We start from the raw sequence: 21,116 nt of genomic DNA on the forward strand, positions 1-21,116 counted from the left end.
TATCCTGACTATCTCTTACAAAACTTCCTATATGACAAAGTATTGAGTTTAAAAGAATATCTAACAAATCAAAAATGATCCAGAGGAGCAATTACTGCAAACAGTTTGGGAACACCTGAATTAAACAACACCTGAATTAAACCATTGGTTAAGATTGGGTTCATGTTAGTCAGCCTTCAGTTTTTTATGTAGTGCTTTGTTGACTGTTGTGTATCTTATTGTCGTTTTGTTTCTATAAGCAATCCTGTTTACCTTGACTCTTGTATTTATATTTTCTTATATTTATATATGCCTTGATATTTTCCTCTTATTATATGATATTTGACCTATGTTGGAAGATACTTTGTCGACCTTTATATCATTCATTTTCATATTTGTACAGACATAAATGCATGTGCATCTGGTCCATGTGTCAACGGAGGTAGCTGTACAGATGAAATGATTGGATATACATGTACATGTACAACCGGATATATTGGAAGTAATTGTCAATACGGTAAGAAAAGTGTGTGTGTGTGTTTGTTTGTGATGTTTTTGAATGACATGCTTATAAAATGATTAATAATATTAGATACTCTAATGATTATTCAACTCAAAGATATGGAGGTGGTGTTTGTTTTTCTTTTTATTGAAACATAAAAGAAAGTAGTAAAATTAGCTTCTATGTATAAAAATTCAGCTGTGTTAGCATATAACGCTCATGCAATAAAAAGTAAAATCACAAAAATACTGAACTCCCGAGGAAAATTCAATCGGAAAGTCCCTAATCACATGGCAAAATCAAATGACAAAACACATCAAACGAATGGACAACAACTGTCATATTCCTGACTTGGTACAGGCATTTTCAAATGTAGAAAATGGTGGATTGAACCTGGTTTTATAGCGCTAAACCTCTCACTTGTACGACAATCGCACCAATTTCCCTGTCACAAAGAAAGTAGCTTGTAGGAGATAAAAGACTAAGACTTCGATGGAGGGAGAACAAGAGAAATGTAGTTGACAATTAATACACTGAATAAACTGGTGTTCGGACTAAACGAAAAATATGAATACGATAAGCAAAAATGCTCTACAGGAAGTTTGTGCAAGGGAATTAATATATTTTTTAAGTACCTATATGGAGTTATTTCCTTTTAGAACGATAGGTCTTTCTTTTGAGGAAACAATCCGAACGATACCAAGTTTTAATGGAATATGCTTCAAAGCACAACTAATTACCTGTGTAAGATCATTATTTGCCCCAATTAGAAATTTGTTATAATATTTAATTCATTTGATAGTAATAATGTCTTGTTGCAAATTAAAGGATTATTTTACAATTTACGTTCTTTCATATTTGATTTAAACGTTTAAGGCAGAAACAACACTTTGCGTCCATTCATAAGTTTGAAATACTAGTACCAGAAACGTCTTTAATGCACAGTTTAATCTTAAACACACCTGATATGAAGTTCTTCTAACTTATTGCTGCAATAAAGGGACATTATTTGAGATATAGTTAATAATGCAAAACTTTTCATTGCACTTTTAAAATAAGCTAAATGTTATCACATTCATGTGTAGGATTATAGAAAAAACAAGAAATCTTGATTTCCATCGTATTTGAAATCTATGGAGGTCCGTGTTTTAGTGTTACATGTACAGTACGATTTTGTGCTTTCTTGATGCCAGCTTCTGATTTTTTACATTTATATATATAGCTTTTACAAATCTCCAATTTTTTCACATTTTCTATTGGGGCGGCCACATAATTTAATGGTTGGGAGGTGCAATAATATTCCATATACCTATATGAAGTTATTTCCTCATAGAACGGTAGGTCTTTCCTTCGAATATACAACACAGACGATTACAAGTTTCAATGAAATGTACTTCAAGGAATGAAATAATGACCCGTGTAAGGTTATTATTCAACCTGATTAAAACGTAAAATAACAAAACAGAACTCCAAGGGAAATTCAAAACGGAAAGTGCTTTATAAAATTGCAAGATCAAATGCTCAAACACATCTGACGACTGAAAAACAACTGTCATAATCCTGACTTGGCACAGACATTTCCTTATGTAGAAAATGTTGGATTAAACTGGTTTTATAGATAGCTAAAACTCTCACTTGTATGACAATTGCATTGAATGAAACAATGCGCACTACAGTTTATTAGAATATTTAACTTATTTGAAAGTAATCGTTTATTATTACAAATCGGCATTTTCTTTACAATTTTCCATCTTTAATATTAGTTAAATCTTTAGGCAGAAACAATCTTTTCCTTTATCTATTATATTAAACGCTTTAAACAGAAAATGTCTTTCACGCACAGACTAACTGTCGACACAAATAACGTGAAGTTTTGTTAATATATCGCTACAATAACGGGACATTGATATTGCGAAAATCAATAAAAACAATGGTCTAGAAGTTGTTTTTAGTTAATAAACAGTTTTATACTTTTCTAATCAGAAATGAAAAAATTACTTCCATATTTGTGATCAACTTACCATATTTCTATTTCGAAAACATTTTTGTATGAAGAGATTTAAGTCCTGAAACATACTTCTCTTCAATGAAAAGTGTTAGGTTAAACAGTGTCAGTTTTACGATCGTATAAACTTTCGATATCTTATACCAAATATCTAAGCGGCATCTTGCGAAACCAAAAATCAGAGCAAAGGTAAAAAAAATAGATCTTAAATTTCAAGTTTTTTTTATACAACACTAATGTTAAATATTAGAGTGTGAAAATCTAACATCAAATATTAACGTTTCCTATCAATCAAAATATACGAAAAGAAAAATTAACAACTTAGTAAAAATATTTTGGTGATATATATTAAACAGTTTCTGAGAAGAAGCTATAATAAGCAAAATTCAAACTTTAGAACATGACCTTGACATGTGAACATGGGTCATTTTCTTTTTGGTGGACCAAGGACTTCAAATCAAAAGACCTTAGGCATCGATCAATTATGGTTTACCAGTTACAAACACACATCACTTATTTCAAATTCACAAATTCGCTTCCTTCAAAATAATTCACGACATCCTGAGAAAATAGTTTTGTCGATATCTTTAACGTTTGCGAAGGAGTAGTAATCACATAAAAAAAAGGTTTTGGGGAGATAACTCTTACAAAGAAAAGTGTTTTGTTAAACTGTGTCAGTTTCATAGGCGTACACACTATACGATACCATGTACTAAATATCAAATGAAACAAAACAAGCAGCACAAAAGAATTTGGCGGAAGAATAAAAAAAAATAATTATAATAATGTACCAATTGTTCTCTGTCTATCCACCAGTAAATTTCTCAATCGTTGATAAGAAGTCACTTCCGGTTTATTCAAAGTTGCTACTGGGGTCCAATCATAGTTTATTTCATACTGATTCCGAAAACATATGCTTTCTGTGTACTTTTGACTGAAATAAGGGAGATAATTTGTTACTTCCGTGTAAAACACGTCACTTCAAGTCTCATATTAAGAAGGGATATAGTTACGATACTGTTGTCAGGTCATTAAAGATTGCATATTTTGGCGTTAATATTGATTCACTTATAGGGTCTTTGCATCGGCACTAAACACATTTATTTAAAAACCAGTTGTTGGCATGACACGGGTTATGTTCTTCTCATATATGTTATGATGGTATGATACTAAACCCCTAACGGGAAGGATTGTGCCTGATATTCATATGATGAAGACATAATCTTTCAATCAGTTTAATTGAAGTCTGGAGCTGGCATGTCAGTTAACTGCTAGTAGTCTGTTGTTATTTATGTATTATTGTCATTTTGTTTATTTTCTTTGGTTACATCTTCTGACATCAGACTCGGACTTCTCTTGAACTGAATTTTAATGTGCGTATTGTTATGCGTTTACTTTTCTACATTGGCTAGAGGTATAGGGGGAGGGTTGAGATCTCATAAACATGTTTAACCCCGCCGCATTTTTGCGCCTGTCCCAAGTCAGGAGCCTCTAGCCTTTGTTAGTCTTGTATTATTTTTAATTTTAGTTTCTTGTGTACAATTTGGAGTTTAGTATGGCGTTCATTATCACTGAACTAGTATATATATTTGTTTAGGGGCCAGCTGAAGGACGCCTCCGGGTGCGGGAATTTCTCGCTGCATTGGTGGCCTTCTGCTGTTGTCTGTTCTGTGGTCGGGTTGTTGTCTCTTTGACACATTCCCCATTTCCATTCTCAATTTTATCATAAGATAGCTTTATTTACACTGATTCCAAAAATATATGGTTTTGATATACCTTTGCCGGAAATAAGAGAAATTATTTGCTACTTCGGTTTACAGAAGATGAGGTCCGGTCTAATGAAAGGTTTATCCTCTTTTCATGACAAATATGTAGTTGTTCCAGCAGATAAAGCCTCCAATAATATTTTTTTCATATTTTCATATGCAAAAACGATTATTTGTAATGTCTCAAATAAAGATTAGAATAAACAGCAAAACGGTAATCCTACATATTCATTAACATCATTTGAAAAGGATGAAATTTTAGACAATCACAAATCAGTTCTTTTTTCTTTTGGTATTAACATCAAAGAAAACGAAGAATATCTACCGTCATTATACTGGATATAAAAACTTCACAAAACTCCTTATAAAGAACGGTACAAAGCTGGATCACTAAAACATCTTTCAAAAGTGCTGACTACTATATCTTTCTACAGTAAGAGATGGCCTTTCGAAATATTGTGATGAGATATATTCAACCAGTGATGTCAATCAGATGTGGATTCTTAAAAATTCTTAAGATCTACTGCTAAATCTTAGATCACAATCTCTGCAATTTTGCAGCAACATTAAGACCTTTGATTTTTCACTATTATTCCCCATGCTCAACTGAAAGATCGACTTCACTATCTCATTAAACAGGGCCTTTTTCTATAAAATTAGGAATAGTAGTTATAAATTTCTTGTTTTGGGTTATAATAATTCTTATTTTGTGAAGAACTACACTGAATCTATTAGAAAATACACTGAAGATGATATTATCAAAATGCTGGACTTTTTGATCGACTATATATTTGTTATATTTGGAGGAATAATATTTCAACAGACAGTCGGTATTCCAAAGGGTACTAATTGTGCACCTCTACTAGCCGATTTTGTGTTGTATTCGTATGAAGCAGAAGTCATTCAGAGCCTTCTAAAAGAGAAAAAAAAGCACCTTGCGAAATCTTCTTTCAGATGTATTTATGATGTCCTATCACTGAATAACTTATATTTCAGTCAGTTCTTGCATCTCATATATCCCATTGAACTTGAAATTAAGGATACTACTGATGCTAGAAAGACTGCTTCATACCTTGATCTTTTTCTCAATATTGACAAAGAATGACGACTTCAGACTAAAATCCATGACAAACGGGATGATTTCAACTTCCCAATTATCAATTTCCCGGTAACATACCCACTGTCCCGTCGTATGGTGTTTATATATCTCAATTGATACGTTATGCTCGTGCGTGTTCACACTATACGGACTTCATATACAGGAGTGTGTTACCTACGCAGAAACTGCTCCAATAAAGTTATTAGGAGGACAGATTAAAAATAATACTCCGTAAATGGTATGGACCCCATCACAAATTGGTTGATCTTTACGATGTGTCTGTGTTTAAACTTACTAACGACATTTTTACCAAGTCTTAGATTGTGGTTTATCATCTACGTCGTCTGGTCTGCTTAGTATCGAACGTGACCTATTCCCGAATATGACTGTTTTGCCGAGTGTAAATTCGCATTCTTATACGACGTGTCTCGGTATTTATATTTCCAACATTCATGTATTTAGTTATGATGTTTCTTGAGTCCGGTTGAATATTTTGTTATGTCTTATGTTGTTCGTTGTTGTAGACTATGTGGTTCGGTATTTATATATCCTGCATTCGGGCATTTTGTTGTAACTTTCTTATACGTATGGGTCCGATGGGTCATTTTGTGCTGAGTTGTTGTCTGTTTATTTCGTTTGTGGTTTGAATTCGGTATTTTCGGTACATTTCACATATGTCTTATTTGTAAGTATAGTCGAGTTACTCGTGGTTTGTCTACGGGGTTTTTGTTTTAAGTTGTTTCTTTCATGTGTGTTTACTGTTTGGTCTTATATAATCTTGCCTTATATTACAGCTATTTCAATTTCATTTTCTTTATGTATATAAAACTTAAGATACAAAATCAGCTACTTCAACTACTAGTATATGATTTTAAGTTTAAAGCAACTTTATGCACAGGATTTTTTTATACAGGTTTGATTAAGAAGAAAAACCGACATGGCTAGAAAATACTAATAATAACACCATGACGAACATAATTCCGTTTTTATATTCTTGTCATGGTTAGAAAATACATAAAATAACACTATTACAAACTCAATCCCAATTTAATATTCTTGTACGTGTCTATAAATAAAATAAATCTGTTTTGAAGGTTATAAGCCTCCAAACCTAATGCAAAAAATCCTTTCCTGGCTTTATCATTTATCAGTATAAAGTTATTGCAAAGGTAAAAATCTAGAACGTCAAATTCTCATTTGACCTTGACCTCAATTTCAAGGCCATAAAGAGAGGATCTCAAACTAACTATGGTTCATGATTTTCATCGCCATACAACTTATTTTAAACTTTCTAGTGGAGAAAACTCTTATTAAAAGGAACGGTACTCTTTCGACGAAAATTTTCAAGTAACGACATGTCGCAACGAACAATTTGATAAAATAGTCATTATTCATTACGGTTTAATGACTTTCAACTTTGTTACAGGAGCACAGATTTGTATTTCAATGCATATTTAAAACCAATGTTAACAATTTCTCAGTGCAGGTCAGGATGTCAAGCTAACCGCATATGTATTTATAGTGCGAACGGGACTTTATTTTCTTATTCTTTTACAGATTAACTGATGTATAGTCACTGACAACGAGTCTTTATTCATTGCATGCATAACAATATGATGTTATTATAGTAATTGAACAGAACGTTAATCGATTTCTTTCAGAACATACATAAATTGAAGCAGAGTTTTCCAGACATGGGTATATTCCAGCAGTCTGTACATAAATTTGATTGCATTTTTACAATTAAATCTATGGGACTGAAGGCGATGATTTTCATTTCATAATGATTCCTCAAAGACATCATAAAAGGGGGAGGGTCGAGATGCGATGTGGTAGACCCTAGTTGATTAATTGAGATAAGATGCATGTACATCATGATACATGTAACTGCAAAGTTTGAAGTTATAACTAATTAATTTGTTGATTCAGGGGCATTGAAACCCCTAGGACAATGACGCGTATCATTTTAACAAATGTTTTCAGTTATGTCATGTCGCAACTTTCATTTTGAATATTTTGTTTTTGTCGATATCTATAACTCTTTCTGAGTAGAAGCGATATGCAGTGAATGTCAAAATTTAGAACATGACCATGACCTATGACCTTGACCTTATGACCCAAGGACCTCAGATACAAAGTATCTAGATTTATATGGCTTACAGTTTGTGACTTACAAAAAAAACGAGAAATGAACTGTAAATTCTACTTTCGTTTTTGACTCAAAAACCAAACAATACTGACTACTGTATAATCCTTTCTGGTGGAATATCATAATTACAATTTCCAAAACAAGTTGTGTTCTTTATATATTCGCCGAGATTGCGATACAGTCAGGCTCAGCACAGTCAATTGACAACAACTTGTCTACACATCTCCTGATCAGGAAGTACAACGGAGCATCGTTCGTAGGTAGCTGTTACCTCGACACTAAGCAACACAGCTTGTGTGTCCTAAGCAGCAAACCAACAATGTTGAACCAACTTTGCCTACAGTTAGTTGATTTACATCATGGATCCGAGTCACGTGGAACAGCAAGACGAGGTTCAACCCCCAGAGGGAGACGTCTTTAAAGAACAAATAGAGAATCCGTATACTACAACACCATTGGATGAAAATGCCGAGACTATGCGAGTACGTGAACTTACCGAAAAGGGACAGGGAGCTTTTACAGAGAAACGTGACAAGCTTTATCATGACTTAGAGGCCCTATGGTTAGACCTAGAATCCCAGTTATTGGAAACGACCATTGCTAACAGCACAAGATAAAATTGTACAAGCCTGTACTAATTATCGCAGGCTCACAGACGAGTACTTGAAATTTCTTTAAAATACAAGAACGCTAGACAGCCTTAAAGACATTGATACGTGTAAACTTTCAACAGATATCCGAATGTCTAAAGTTGACCTGGCAATTGGAACCTTACACGAGCATCGCCTCACCCTGACAAAGGCTAAATCTACAAAAACCAAGACATCTAAGGGCAATAAAACCTCGCACAGTGGGAGCGCCAACGGCAAGTTTTGCACGGATGAAGCGTGCCAAAGCAGAGGCTGCCAGATCTCAGATAGCCTTTGCTGAAAAACAGGCCTTGTTACTAAAGCAGGAGGCAATGTTAGAAGAACAGACTCTTTTCAAGCAAAATGAAATAAAGGCCGAAGTGGAACAAGAAGCTATCAGAGAAGAACAAGAAGTCATTAAAGCAGATCAAGAAGCCGCAAGTAGAAAAGCGGAGACCGCACACATGAAAGCTGAAATGAAACGTGAGGCCGTACGCAGGAATACTATGATGGAACAAGAGGCTGCACGTGCAATCTGGCAAAAAGCGGAAATTAAGGCTTCTATGAACATTCTAGAAGCACAAAGAGAAGCTGCAGCCGCAGGAGCAGAGGCACGTATCTTAGAATACGACGACAGTCAAGTGTTATGCGACCTTCATAACGAGACTGAAGACCCGCTCCATTGTGTGCAAGACTTTGTTAATAAACATCCTAAACCAACTGCCATACAGGAAGTGACAGCCCCTCAACAGAAAAAACAAACTCCTGTTAAGATTGAGCTAAGTCATGAAGCGCCAGACTTCGTGCCCTCCGTGGCATTGAACCTGCCATCACAGACACCTACGGTCTTGCCTACACATGCTAAGTCACCGGAAGTTAATGTATTCCCAGATCTGGGAACAATAACTGGCATAGAAAAACAGGGCGTTTCAGAAAAGATCCCTGTTGCATACCAAAAACTAGGCGTTTCAGAGGAGATCCTTGCTGAAAACCAAAAACAGGGTGTTGCAGGAGAGATCCCTGTGATTTCACAAGGATAACCAGGACAAAGTTATCCGTATGTACGCCATCATTGATGACAAAAGTAACCGGTCACTAGCATCACCCGAATTCTTCACTCTTTTCGACGTAAAAGATAAACCGGAGAACTATACCTTATCAACATGCTCTGGCAGAGTAGTCACTTCCGGGAAAAGAGGAAGAGGTTTCATCATAGAATCAATAAATGGTAATGACAAATTCGACCTGCCTGTACTTGGAGATTGTGATCATATTCCTAATAATAGGGAAATTCCTACTCCTGAAGTCACAATGCATCACCCTCATTTAAAAAAGCTCAGATGAAGCATTCCACCAATAGAGGAACATTGCCAAATTCTTCTCTTAATTTGCAGAGACGTTACAGAGGCACACCACGTCCTTGACCAGCGCATAGGACCATCCAGAACTCCATATGCACAGCAATTGAAACTGGGTTGGGTAGTGATAGGAGAGACTTGCATTAACAAGCAGCACGTCCCTTATGAATTAAACGTCAAAATTACCACCATTTTGCCTTCAGGACAACCGTCAACGTTTCAACCATGCACAAGCACGTTTGACATCCGGGAAAATTACACAGACCCTGTGTAGAAAGATTTACAATCTGCACTCTTCGAAAAAACGACGGACGATGATAGGCCTGGAATTTCATACGAAGACAAAATGTTCATGAAGCAGATAGACAACGAATTTGTGAGGGACTCGGAAGGAAGTTGGGTAGCACCGTGTGCGTTTCGAGTGCTAAGAAAGTCATTGCCAAGCAACAGATCACAAGCTCTTCATCGTGCTAATATGTTAGACGCCAGTCTCAGTAGAAACCCAGTAAAACGGGAACACTTTCTCACATTCATGAGTAAGATTCTAGACAATAATCATGCAAAGCTCGCTCCACCGTTAGACGACCAAGAAGAGTGCTGGTATTTACCATTGTTTGGTGTCTATCACCCGAAGAAACCCGATTAGATTAGGGGTGTGTTTGATTCTTCCGAAAAATGTAACGGAGTCTCACTTAACAGCGTCCTGCTTACAGGTCCCGACTTGACCAATGGGACTTGGGAGTACTGCTGCGTTTCAGGAAAGAAATGGTCGCAGTAACTGCAGACGTTCAACACATGTTTCACTGTTTTGTAGTCAGAAAAGACCACCGAAATTATCTGAGATTTTTATGGCATAAAGACAACGACCTACAAGAGAATCTCGTCGAATACCGCATGAGAGTTCATGCATCAGAACAAGAGTTCACGTGACGAGCTTTGTTACAAGAGACTTCAATGTTGACGACGGTCTTACGTTATGACCTACAAAAGAGGAAGCTGTTAAGCTCATGAAGGACACACAGCAAGCATTAGCAAAATATGGAAACTTACGCCTTCACAAATTCGCCTCAAATTTGCGGTGATATGTCTGCATTTCATGCCAGTGATTTGGCTTCAAATCTTAAGGATCTAGACTTATAATCCGACAGCAAACCCCTATAACGTAGTCTTGGACTCAGCTGGGACGTAAACACTGACAACTTCTTTTCAATTGTCATAAAAAAACAAACCGATCACTCGGAGAGGAGTTTTATCAACAATTAACAGTATCTACGATCCTCTTGGGTTTTGGCTCCGGTGATTATACAAGGGAAACTCCTATTAAATAAAATAGTATCAGAAACTGTCGATTGGGACCAACCTTTCTCTGATGAGGCAGCAACTGAATGGAAATCTTGGAGAGATATTCTTATTGCCATTGAAACATTGCGCATTCACGTACCTACGTGCCGTATCTCAGCAAAACCACCACAAAGAAGTTACATTTCTTCTCTGATGCGTCAGAAACAGCAATAGCAGCTGTTGCATATCTGCGCATGACCGACAGTAGTGGTGAACCAAACATTGGGTTCATTCTTTGGAAGGCTAAAGTTGCACCAACAAGTGGTCATACTATTTCACGTTCTGAACTTTCTGCTGCCGTATTAGCAGTTGAGATCACACAAACCATCGTGGATGATTTAGATTTACACATAGACACCGTGAAATTCTACACAGACAGTAAAGTCGTCTTAGGTTACATCAGTAACGAGACAAGAAGGTTCTTTATCTACGTCGCCAATAGAGTGGAGAAAATACGGAAATTTAGCTCTCCAAATCAATGGAATTATGTACCAACTAACCGGAATCCCGCAGATTCGGGAACAAGGTTCGTACCAGCCCACGCAATTCATAGCAGTGAATGGTTATTGGGACCGAGTGAACTTCTTTCCTCGGAACAGAAAAATTCCGAGGACATATATCAGCTAATAGATTCTGAGGAAGATGGAGAAATCCGTGCAACTGTTCATGTTGCAAAAACATTAGCCACACCTGAGCATAAAGGTATCGGAACTGATAGATTCAACCGATTCTCCAACTGGACATCACTTGTGCGAGCGAAAGCCTTTTTGGAACGTTTCTCCCGTTTCCACGGGTCAAAACAGGCAGCATCAGGAGCTTCTCTGGAAAGTTTTTCGAATGCCGAAAATTTCATCTTAATATCTGCACAACATGAAGTTTACGGAGATGAAATAGATTGCATTAAACGTCAGGAACAAATTCTTAAGCGGAGCCCGATAGCTAATATCAATCCTTTTTTGGACGACCGAGGTCTATTACGAGTAGGAGGCCGTATTGTTAAATCTGACTTAAACCTCCGTGAAAAGACACCATTGATCGTCCCTGGACGCCATCATATAGCGACATTATTAGTCCGACACTACCATGACATGATCAAACATCAAGGTCGCCACTTCACAGATGGAGCGATTCGATCCGCAGGATTCTAGATCGTCGGAGCTAAACGCTTGATCTCTTCTATTATACACAAATGTGTGACATGCCGCAAACTAAGAGGAAAAACCGAGTGTCAAATCATGTCTGATTTACCAGAGGACCGTCTTGAACCATCACCTCCGTTCACTAACGTTGGAATCGACACCTTTGGACCATTGACAATTGTTTCACGTAAAACCCGTGGTGGATACGTCAACTCCAAACGTTGGGCAATTCTATTCACCTGCTTAGTGACGAGAGCTATTCACATCGAACTCATTGAGGAAATGAGCTCTTCCGTATCTATAAACGCTGTCAGAAGATTCACAGCCATAAGAGGCCAAGTCAAGATCTTCCGATCCGACCGTGGAACTAACTTTATTTGGGCAATCGACGACTTGAAAACCGACTCAGTCAACGTTGAGGACGGACGCCTTAAGAACTTTCTGTACAATTCCGGTACAACTTGGATCTTCAATCCGCCGCATTCGTCCCACATGGGTGGAGCCTGGGAAAGAATGATTGGTATCGTTAGCAGAATACTTGATTCTATGCTTTTAAATGCTGCCGGAAGGAGCCTAACGCATGACGTGCTCAATACGTTAATGGCAGAAGTTTCAGCAATAGTGAACTCTAGACCTCTGGTACCGGTATCGACAGATCCAGAGAATCCGTTAATCTTAACTCCAATTATGTTATTGACACAAAAGACTGATTACATTTACACTTCAGATCAGCTTGGGGAATTCGACAAACGTGATCTATGTCTAGCCGAAGGGAGACGTGCACAGGCTCTGGCCAGTGTTTTCTGGTCCCGTTGGAGGAAGAGTATCTGCCGCTACTTCAACCACGACGAAAATGGACCGAAGATCGCCGTGATCTCATCGAAGGAGACGTCATTCTTCTAAAAGACAAATGCCTTTGCCGTACCCAATGGCCCATAGGAGTAATAGTAAACTCACTTAAAAGTTCCGACGAACATGTCAGGAAAGCAGTACGATTTCCTACATCACCGTTTTTATTGTATTACGTGACTGCCTTTAATTTCTGTGACACCGTCCGCTCCAGTATCCCAACACATGTAATGTGGACGACATTTAACCTTCTGAGGAAATCGAGACATACCACTGTCAAGTACGTTTGATTCATTCATAAACTGTGATAATTAGATATGATTAACTTAATTTGGATAGTGATTTAGTAAATGCATACGAACTGTAAGTTATTTATATCCGAGAAATGAACTGTAAATTCTACTTTCGTTTTGACTCGACTATTAATATTGCATTTAACGTTCATATTTCATTCGTACACATTGTAAAATATTGTATTTTTATTTCTTTCAGTTTACCAAACAATACTGACTACTGTATAATCCTTTCTAATGGAATATCATAATTACAATCTCCAAAACAAGTTGTGTTCTTTATATATTCGCCGAGATTGCGATACTGTCACCTGGTTAAACTAGCTGAGTCAGGCTCAGCATAAAAACAGTGTTTGGGGAAATAACTTTTACAATAAAAAGTGTTCGGTGAACGGGGAGATTTCCATAAGTGCTATAAATGTTTGATATCATATGCAAAAAATTAACCGACATCTTAGTTTAAAAAGTAAAATAACAAAAATACCGAACTTCAAATGATATTCAAAACGGAAAATTGTCTGGTTTTAAAGCTAGCTAACCTCCCACTTGTATGACAGTCGCATAGAATTCCATTATATTGACAACAATTTATGAGCATATCAAACAGACATGGAGGGTTGTCTCATTGGCACTCATACCACATCTTCTTATATCTATATAATAGGTAAAACGTCAAAAATTGGGGTACAGCAGTCAATATTGTATTATAATCTTAATCACTATAAAACCAAATAACTGTTTCAACAAAGAAACACAAAATGGCAGATAGACAAAGTACATATTAAGCACAAATGAAAGACAAAAACTCAAAATTTACCATAGCACAATAACAAAACGGCGAGATGTATAAGTACCAATCCACTTCATATATAAGTATATAATCGAAAATAGATAAACAGTGAAGGTTAAAAATATAAAAGGACAAAAAAAAGTAACTTTAACACGTAATTAAGATGACAAGGAACATCAATACCCAGAATCAGAGTATTTATCAACAAAGTCTCGGTATTTTCCAATGAACTTTTTTTTGAAACAGGACGAGACGTTCTTTGACAAGACCTTGGCTCATCAACTTTCTTCTCAAACACTGGTGACGTTTTACAAAGTCTGAGTAGCAGCTGCAAGCTCTTGAATACCGAATGAGTTGGAAAATGTATATCCCATATGCAGGTGAAGTTGGTATATTGCTGCTAAGGTGGGAAAAATACATAATTTCAAAATTAAATCGCCCGCTTGTCATACATTCTGGTTTTGCGATGACCGCTTATGTCACATTCGAGGTGTAAGTTTACAAATGAGACAGAGGAAGCCGTGTCTGTTGTTTCTTTAATTTCTAGTTCTGGAGAATAGATTAATGGAACCCAATCAGAAAAGTTTGGATTGTAAATGAAAAGAACATCACAATATATTTGAACGTGAAATTAAATGATCGGGCTTCTTTGTTTTTTCTTATTATTGACAAGTGTCTGATGGAACTCCGACTCATATGAAAATAAGAAGAGGTCGGCAAGGAGAGGCGCACTGTTCGTTCCCATAGGAATTCCGAAAACTCGCTGAAAAATTCTACATCCAAATTCAACAAATACGTTGTCAATGAGAAACTCTAGCATACTGATCACTTGTTCCTCTGTATAGCATGTTTTACCTTTTTGTTCACTATTAACAAAATATGTCGTATGCTATCCCAAAAGTAATACATTTATTGCGTATGCTGCCATTTTTACATTGCAAAGCATTGTGGACTTTTTTTTTAGACGATTTTTCAATTTCACATGGGAAACTGTGGTAAACAGGGTTGAAAAATCAAAAGTTTTGATAGAATTAATTTTAGTGAAAGACCGGGATTTAAATTTATCAAGAAGTTTTAACAGTATTTATTAATGAAAAATCATAACAATAAAGTAGAACAATTTTACATAAAATTCAAATATGGGATTCGAAAACAAGTTTGGAAAAACTTTTATAAATCCGACTCCCGAGCGACATCTTTCGAAACCACTACACACCGCAAGAAAAAAAAAATTGGCGGAAAAAGTAAATGAGAATTTGACGTTCTAGATTTTAACCTTCGCTTTAATTTCATACTGAAACATGATAAAGCTATAGGATATTTTGCATTAAGATTGGAGACTTCTAACCTTGATAAATGTCAACCGGAAATGACCTTGAGTCAACTGGAAATAGCAATATTTGCACTTCTTTCATTGAAAAATACCTAGAAATCATTTTTTTTTATCGGCATGCATAAACCTGACGAGACTTTCTGTAAACCGGAAGTAGCAAATGCTATCTCTTATTTCGGGTAAAGTATATCGTTACCTGATATATTTTTGGAATTAGTGGGAATAAAGCTGTCTTATGGGACCAGAAGTAGCAAATTATCACCCTTATTTCAGGCAAAAGTACATAGTAAACATCTATTTTTAGAATCAGTATTAAGAAACATATAATTTGACGACAGTAGTAGCTATGAGTAAACCATTAGTGATTTTTTATCAATTCTTTTGAAATTTTATGGTTAAAAGACCTTCAATTGTTTTCTGGTTTTTCATTGTTATTTTACTTCGAAATAGCAATATATGAACATATAATGAAATAAAGATTGGTTATCAATCACTTTTATATAAGGTTCGGACGAAAACAGGAATTTGGTTGATTGATTACTTATTTGATTAATATCATTACTTTTGATAAGTTTAAAGTTGTATATAACATTAAAACTGATTTACATACATATCTAGGATTAATTTCTTCAATGAAAAAATATATAAAAGAATACAATATATGTTTCAATAATTTAGAAAGCGAGTTAGAAGGGTCCAGTTTTGCCTTAAGTTATAAAAGTTTTTTTTTCAAATTTCCAAATTTTTCAAAAGATATCAAGAGATTTATATAGTAGAAAGTAAAACCTGAACACAAATGTGAACAAAAAAGTCTGCAATTCTCAATACAATCGCATTTGGAAAAATATCCATGTTTTGCCTGTTTTATAATTTAGACCGCGAAACTGCACTGGTTTCAATACAGAATAATACATTGAATTATTTGCATGAATGCATTCCTAAAAGATACAAAAAAAGAATAGTTTGTTGGACAAGTTCGCATGTGGAAATTCTAAATCGTATTGGTCAGTAATGAAAAAATTGGAAAAGACATCGGGTAATTCTACTCATATCACTCAACTTAAAAATGAAGAGGACGAATTAGTAACTGTAAATTACGATAAAGCATGCCTTTTGAATAAGTATTTTTGTTCCATATCTACTATAGATGAAAATAATAATAGACCTCCAGAATTTCTGACTAGATCAAATTCAAAAATTGATATATTTCATATAACCCCAAATCAAGTTCTTGATATTTTACAGACCTTAAAATTGGGAAAAGCATCAGGTAATGACTCAATTAGTCATCAAATGTTAAAAAAGACAAGTTATACTGTCAGTGTACCCTTATCATTGTTATTTAATTTTTCAATTGAAAATGCAGACTTTCCTAATCAATGAAAAACAGCTATTGTCATGCCGCTTTTCAAAACCGGAGACAAATCACTGTTTTCCAGTTATAGACCAATCTCATTATTATCAGCAGTGGGCAATTTGCAAAGTATTTGAAAGAATTGTATTTAAAAATGTATTTAATCACTTAATAGCAAGCAAGTTATTATACAAATTTCAGTCAGGTTTTATTCCAGGTCATTCTACCGTTCACCAGCTAATAGAAATTTACTATAGGATATGTATGTCACTTGATGATCGCTGTATAACATCTCTTATATTATGTGATATCTCGAAAGCTTTTGATAGGGTTTGGCATACTGGCCTCTTAATAAAGCCAAAAGCGTATGGTATTGATGGAAATCTATATAAATGGTTTGAAAGTTATATTTCAAATAGAAAACAAAGCGTTTTTGTTTCAAATTCATATTCGCCTTTTGAGAATACTAATGCAGGAGTTCCGCAAGGCTCTGTATTAGGTCCCCTACTATGACTCATTTATGTAAATGACATAGCTGATAATTTGATAAGTCTAACTCGATTGCTTGCTGATGACACATCCCTTTCTTATTCAAGTAATAACCCTTACACAATAGAGGATGTCTTAAATAGCGATTTAGAACAAATTTCAGCATGGTCTAAAGATTGGCTTATTAATTTTAATCCTAATAAGACAAAGGCTATGCTATTCTCCTGTAATACTTCCCCAGATGATATTAAAATAGAATTTCAAAATCAAGCAGTAGAATTTGTCTCCTGTCATAAACACTTAGGGATTGCTTTTGATTCCAATGGTAAATTCCATACACATATAGAAAATATTTTAAATTGTGCAAGTACAAGATTAAATGTTCTTAAAAAATCGAAATATGTATTGAATAGAAATAATCTTGCTCGTATATATTTAACTTTTATAAGACCCATTATGGAATATGCATGTGAATTATGGGATGGCTGTACTCAACAAGATGCCGACAATTTAGAACATGTTCAGTTGGAAGCAGGAAGATTAGTAACTGGGTTGCCCGTGTTTGCTAGTCGGGAAGCTATATATTTTGAAACGGGGTGGCAATTGCTGGCGGACAGAAGAAAGTCCAGAAAGCTCAATATGTTTTATTCTTTACATAATGGGACTGCCCCTGTTTTTCTCTGCGATTTAATGCCCCCACTTGTTGGTCAAATATCTAATTACGATTTGCGAAACAGTAATAATTATGTAGTACCAAGTTTTAGACTAGATATAACCAGAAAATCCTTTTTTCCATCTACTACTATTGAATGGAATAACCTAAACCCCGACATACGTACGTCCAAAAATATAAATATTTTTAAACGAAAGATGAAGTCTAAATTGATACAGCCACCCTCCTATTTCAGTTGTGGTGATAGAAATCTTAATATCATTCATACACGTTTGAGAAATGTGTGCAGTTCTTTAAATTCAGATTTACATCGTGTTAATATTAAACCCAGTCCAGCATGCAGCTGTGGCCACCCTGTTGAGGATAGTATTCACTACTTTTTTGAGTGCCCTTTTCACAACGAAGCAAGAGAAATATTGTTTTCAAAATTAGAAAGGTATGCTATATCCATTGAGCTTCTATTGGCTGGTGACGGTGACCTTTCTTTTCAGCAAAACAAAGAAATTTTTGAGTCTGTACAAGCATATATCAGAATAACCCAAAGATTTAGAACAATCAATTAACATTCTGAATTCTCCTTTCCAACTCCTCACTCAAGTCCAGTTTTATATATTATTCCATATTATACTATATTTTTTGTATTTTTTTTGTTTTTTGTTTTTGTATGCAGTTTGTATTTATACATGCATTCCTACTATGTTTTTCGTCATTATCTAATGTACTTTGTGTTTATATTTATATAGGGAGAGGACGTCACTAATGTTGTTATAACTTGTGTCCAATCCCTTTTGCTACTTTTTCAAATAAAATATGTTTAAATTAAAAAAAAATACAAAAAAAGAAACAAGTGCAGTTTTGGGTTTGGAGGGGTCGACACATTTAACATATACATTCTTCATTGTCCCTTCATATCAAAATAATCGGAAGACCTTAACTCCTTGATATTAAAAAAAAAGAAATATATAATTTACTTTAAAAATATACTTTGTTTTATCTGGTTTTCTAATGATAGAGATAAAAATGACAGACGCAAATTGATACGCCAACGTGTCTGTCGTCTACACAAGACTCATCAGTGGCGCTTGAATTAAAACAGTTTGAAAGCCAAATCAAATACAAAGTTTCAGAGCATTGAAAACCAAGTTTCATGGCAAATGTAGAAACAAAAATCTTATTTAAATAAGAGGTACATTATACTTGTAAAACACCACTCTAATTTAAAAAAAACAATGAAAATAAAGCTTTCATGATCCTTTAACTTCAGGTTCCGCTATATAAATTTTTCAAAGTTTGATCATCATGTTGTCGCATCTATCGCACCCAACATGAAAAGGAATATCATAAGTACAGGTTAATCTGCATCTATACATTGAACATGATGATCGGTTTAGAACTTAACTTTACGACGAATGTGATTATTTCAGATTTCCTTATTGTGAATTTCTCATTTCTATGTAGAAACATTCCAGCAGCCCCTGTATATGAAGTATATATTTACCAGTCGAAACGATTTTTCACAGCTTGCGTTTCGTATAATGATTTTATCGAAAGAGGGTTACTCCTAACACATAAGCTATAGAACCAAGGTTTCCAAGTGGTAAAGTTGAAGATATCCCTTCAAGAGTTTTGGACTCCATCATGATTTGCTATGGACGACCAGGAATATGTTTCAGTTGTCGTAGCACAATCCCTTCCTCTGTTCGTCGATTGATTGTAACAACACAGAATATGCGATATCATCAAATATGTACTTCCAATTAACAATTGGCGGTAACCGCAGGTGGAGCATGATCTGCTTACTTTAGATAAACACTTTTTAAGTTGGGTTTGTGTATAATATAATATAATATTTTAATCATTTGAAGGTTTTGACAACAAATGTAAATTTGAAGGCACAAGGAAATCGAAATGATTTTAATGTTGATTTACTTAATTTATCCTAAATGAGATGTACGACAATCTTGAGTTGCAGTAATTAGTTGTTGTTTGCATTTATGTATTTTAAACGTTCGATTTATAATGAATACGTTTAATCTAGGTGCGTCGGGATTGAAGTATAAAGGTGGTGGTATATTGAATGATCCTCAACCATTTTTTGGTAAGTGTAAAACATAGTTTCGAAGCATTGAAAAATAGTTTGATACATTGCAGAATATAATTGCAAGACAAAGGTTACTTGGATATATTGTACATATTTTTAATTCATACAACATATGGTGTCTATTGTTTATCTTTGTTGTTATAACAATAAATGAGTCCAGGGGTTCCAGCAACCCTCAGTTCTACTAAGTCTTTTATTTTTATAAAATACACATTTTTCTCTTAATAATTTTTCTTTTAAAAAATTGTTAAGCGCAATAATATTGGTTTATTCCAAAGATAAGTTGCTTCTATAAGTATAGAATTATGTTAACACAATTATAAAGTTTCTTATGTCACTTTTATCGGTTTTCGTAAGAATACCAAATAAAACCAAATCTCTATTTACAGTTAGTTCTATTTCTAATTTTTCAAATATCCAGGATTAAGGTCTTTCCATAATCTTGATATGCACGGACAATTCCAGAATATATGTTCTGTTGTTTCGGCCCTCAAAGCCAAAACTGCACTTTTTTGTATCTTTCACTTTTATTTGAAAAGAAGTTCATTCGTGCATGAAGGTCGATGTATTATTATGTATTAAAACCACTGCAGTTTTGAATTCTTGGTAACATGAAAGGGTATACATGGATATTTACCAATTGTAGTTTGTATTAAGTAAGAACCATTTTTTTTTCACATATTTGTTTTAGGTTTGACGTTTCACTATTTCAAGTATTATACATATCATTTGAACCTCTCGGGGATTTATATAAGATTTTTATAACTGAAGGCAAAACTGGACTGTTTCCTCTCACCAAATCATTTGGACATATGTTATGTTCTTCTGCATACTTTTGTATTGCAGAAATGAAGACTTGATATGTAAGGAAATTGATTTTGATATTGTATACATTTTTAAAGTTATCAAAAGTCACGAAATTCAACATTCAACTAATAAATCATTAATCAGCCCCCCACCATTTTCTTAGTCCAATCTTTATTTAAAAAAGATTGATTACAAATCTTTATTTCATCATTATTCCATATATTGCATGTGTCGTTTTGAGATTCATCTTGTTTATTTTGAAGATCATTCCAAGCAGCAAATACTTCTTTCCAAAATTGATTTTTCAGCTTTTTATAGGGATCAAGCAATTGTATTTTTTCCCAAAATTTCTGAACAGAGGAATAGTTTCACATGTTTTGAATTTTTCTATTAATTCTTCTTATCCAGATTCGTTTTAAACCTTTTATGTAGATTTCAATGTTAATCATTTTTAGACCTG

At 34.8% G+C, this 21,116-nt stretch overlaps 1 protein-coding gene across 1 annotated transcript in view; it reads left to right on the forward strand.

Moving 5' to 3' along the window:
• The first annotated feature begins 8,692 nt into the window (after positions 1-8,692).
• Positions 8,693-21,116, forward strand: part of LOC127726993 (uncharacterized) — a 153,110-nt gene continuing 140,686 nt past the window's right edge. Inside the window, exon 1 of the mRNA XM_052234364.1 lies at positions 8,693-9,131. Within this exon, the coding sequence (XP_052090324.1) occupies positions 8,693-9,131 (439 nt within the window). The remainder of the gene's footprint in view (positions 9,132-21,116) is intronic.

Source organism: Mytilus californianus, unplaced genomic scaffold (genome assembly GCF_021869535.1).
Source record: "Mytilus californianus isolate M0D057914Y unplaced genomic scaffold, xbMytCali1.0.p SCAF_19, whole genome shotgun sequence".
Taxonomy (NCBI): Eukaryota; Metazoa; Mollusca; class Bivalvia; order Mytilida; family Mytilidae; genus Mytilus; species Mytilus californianus.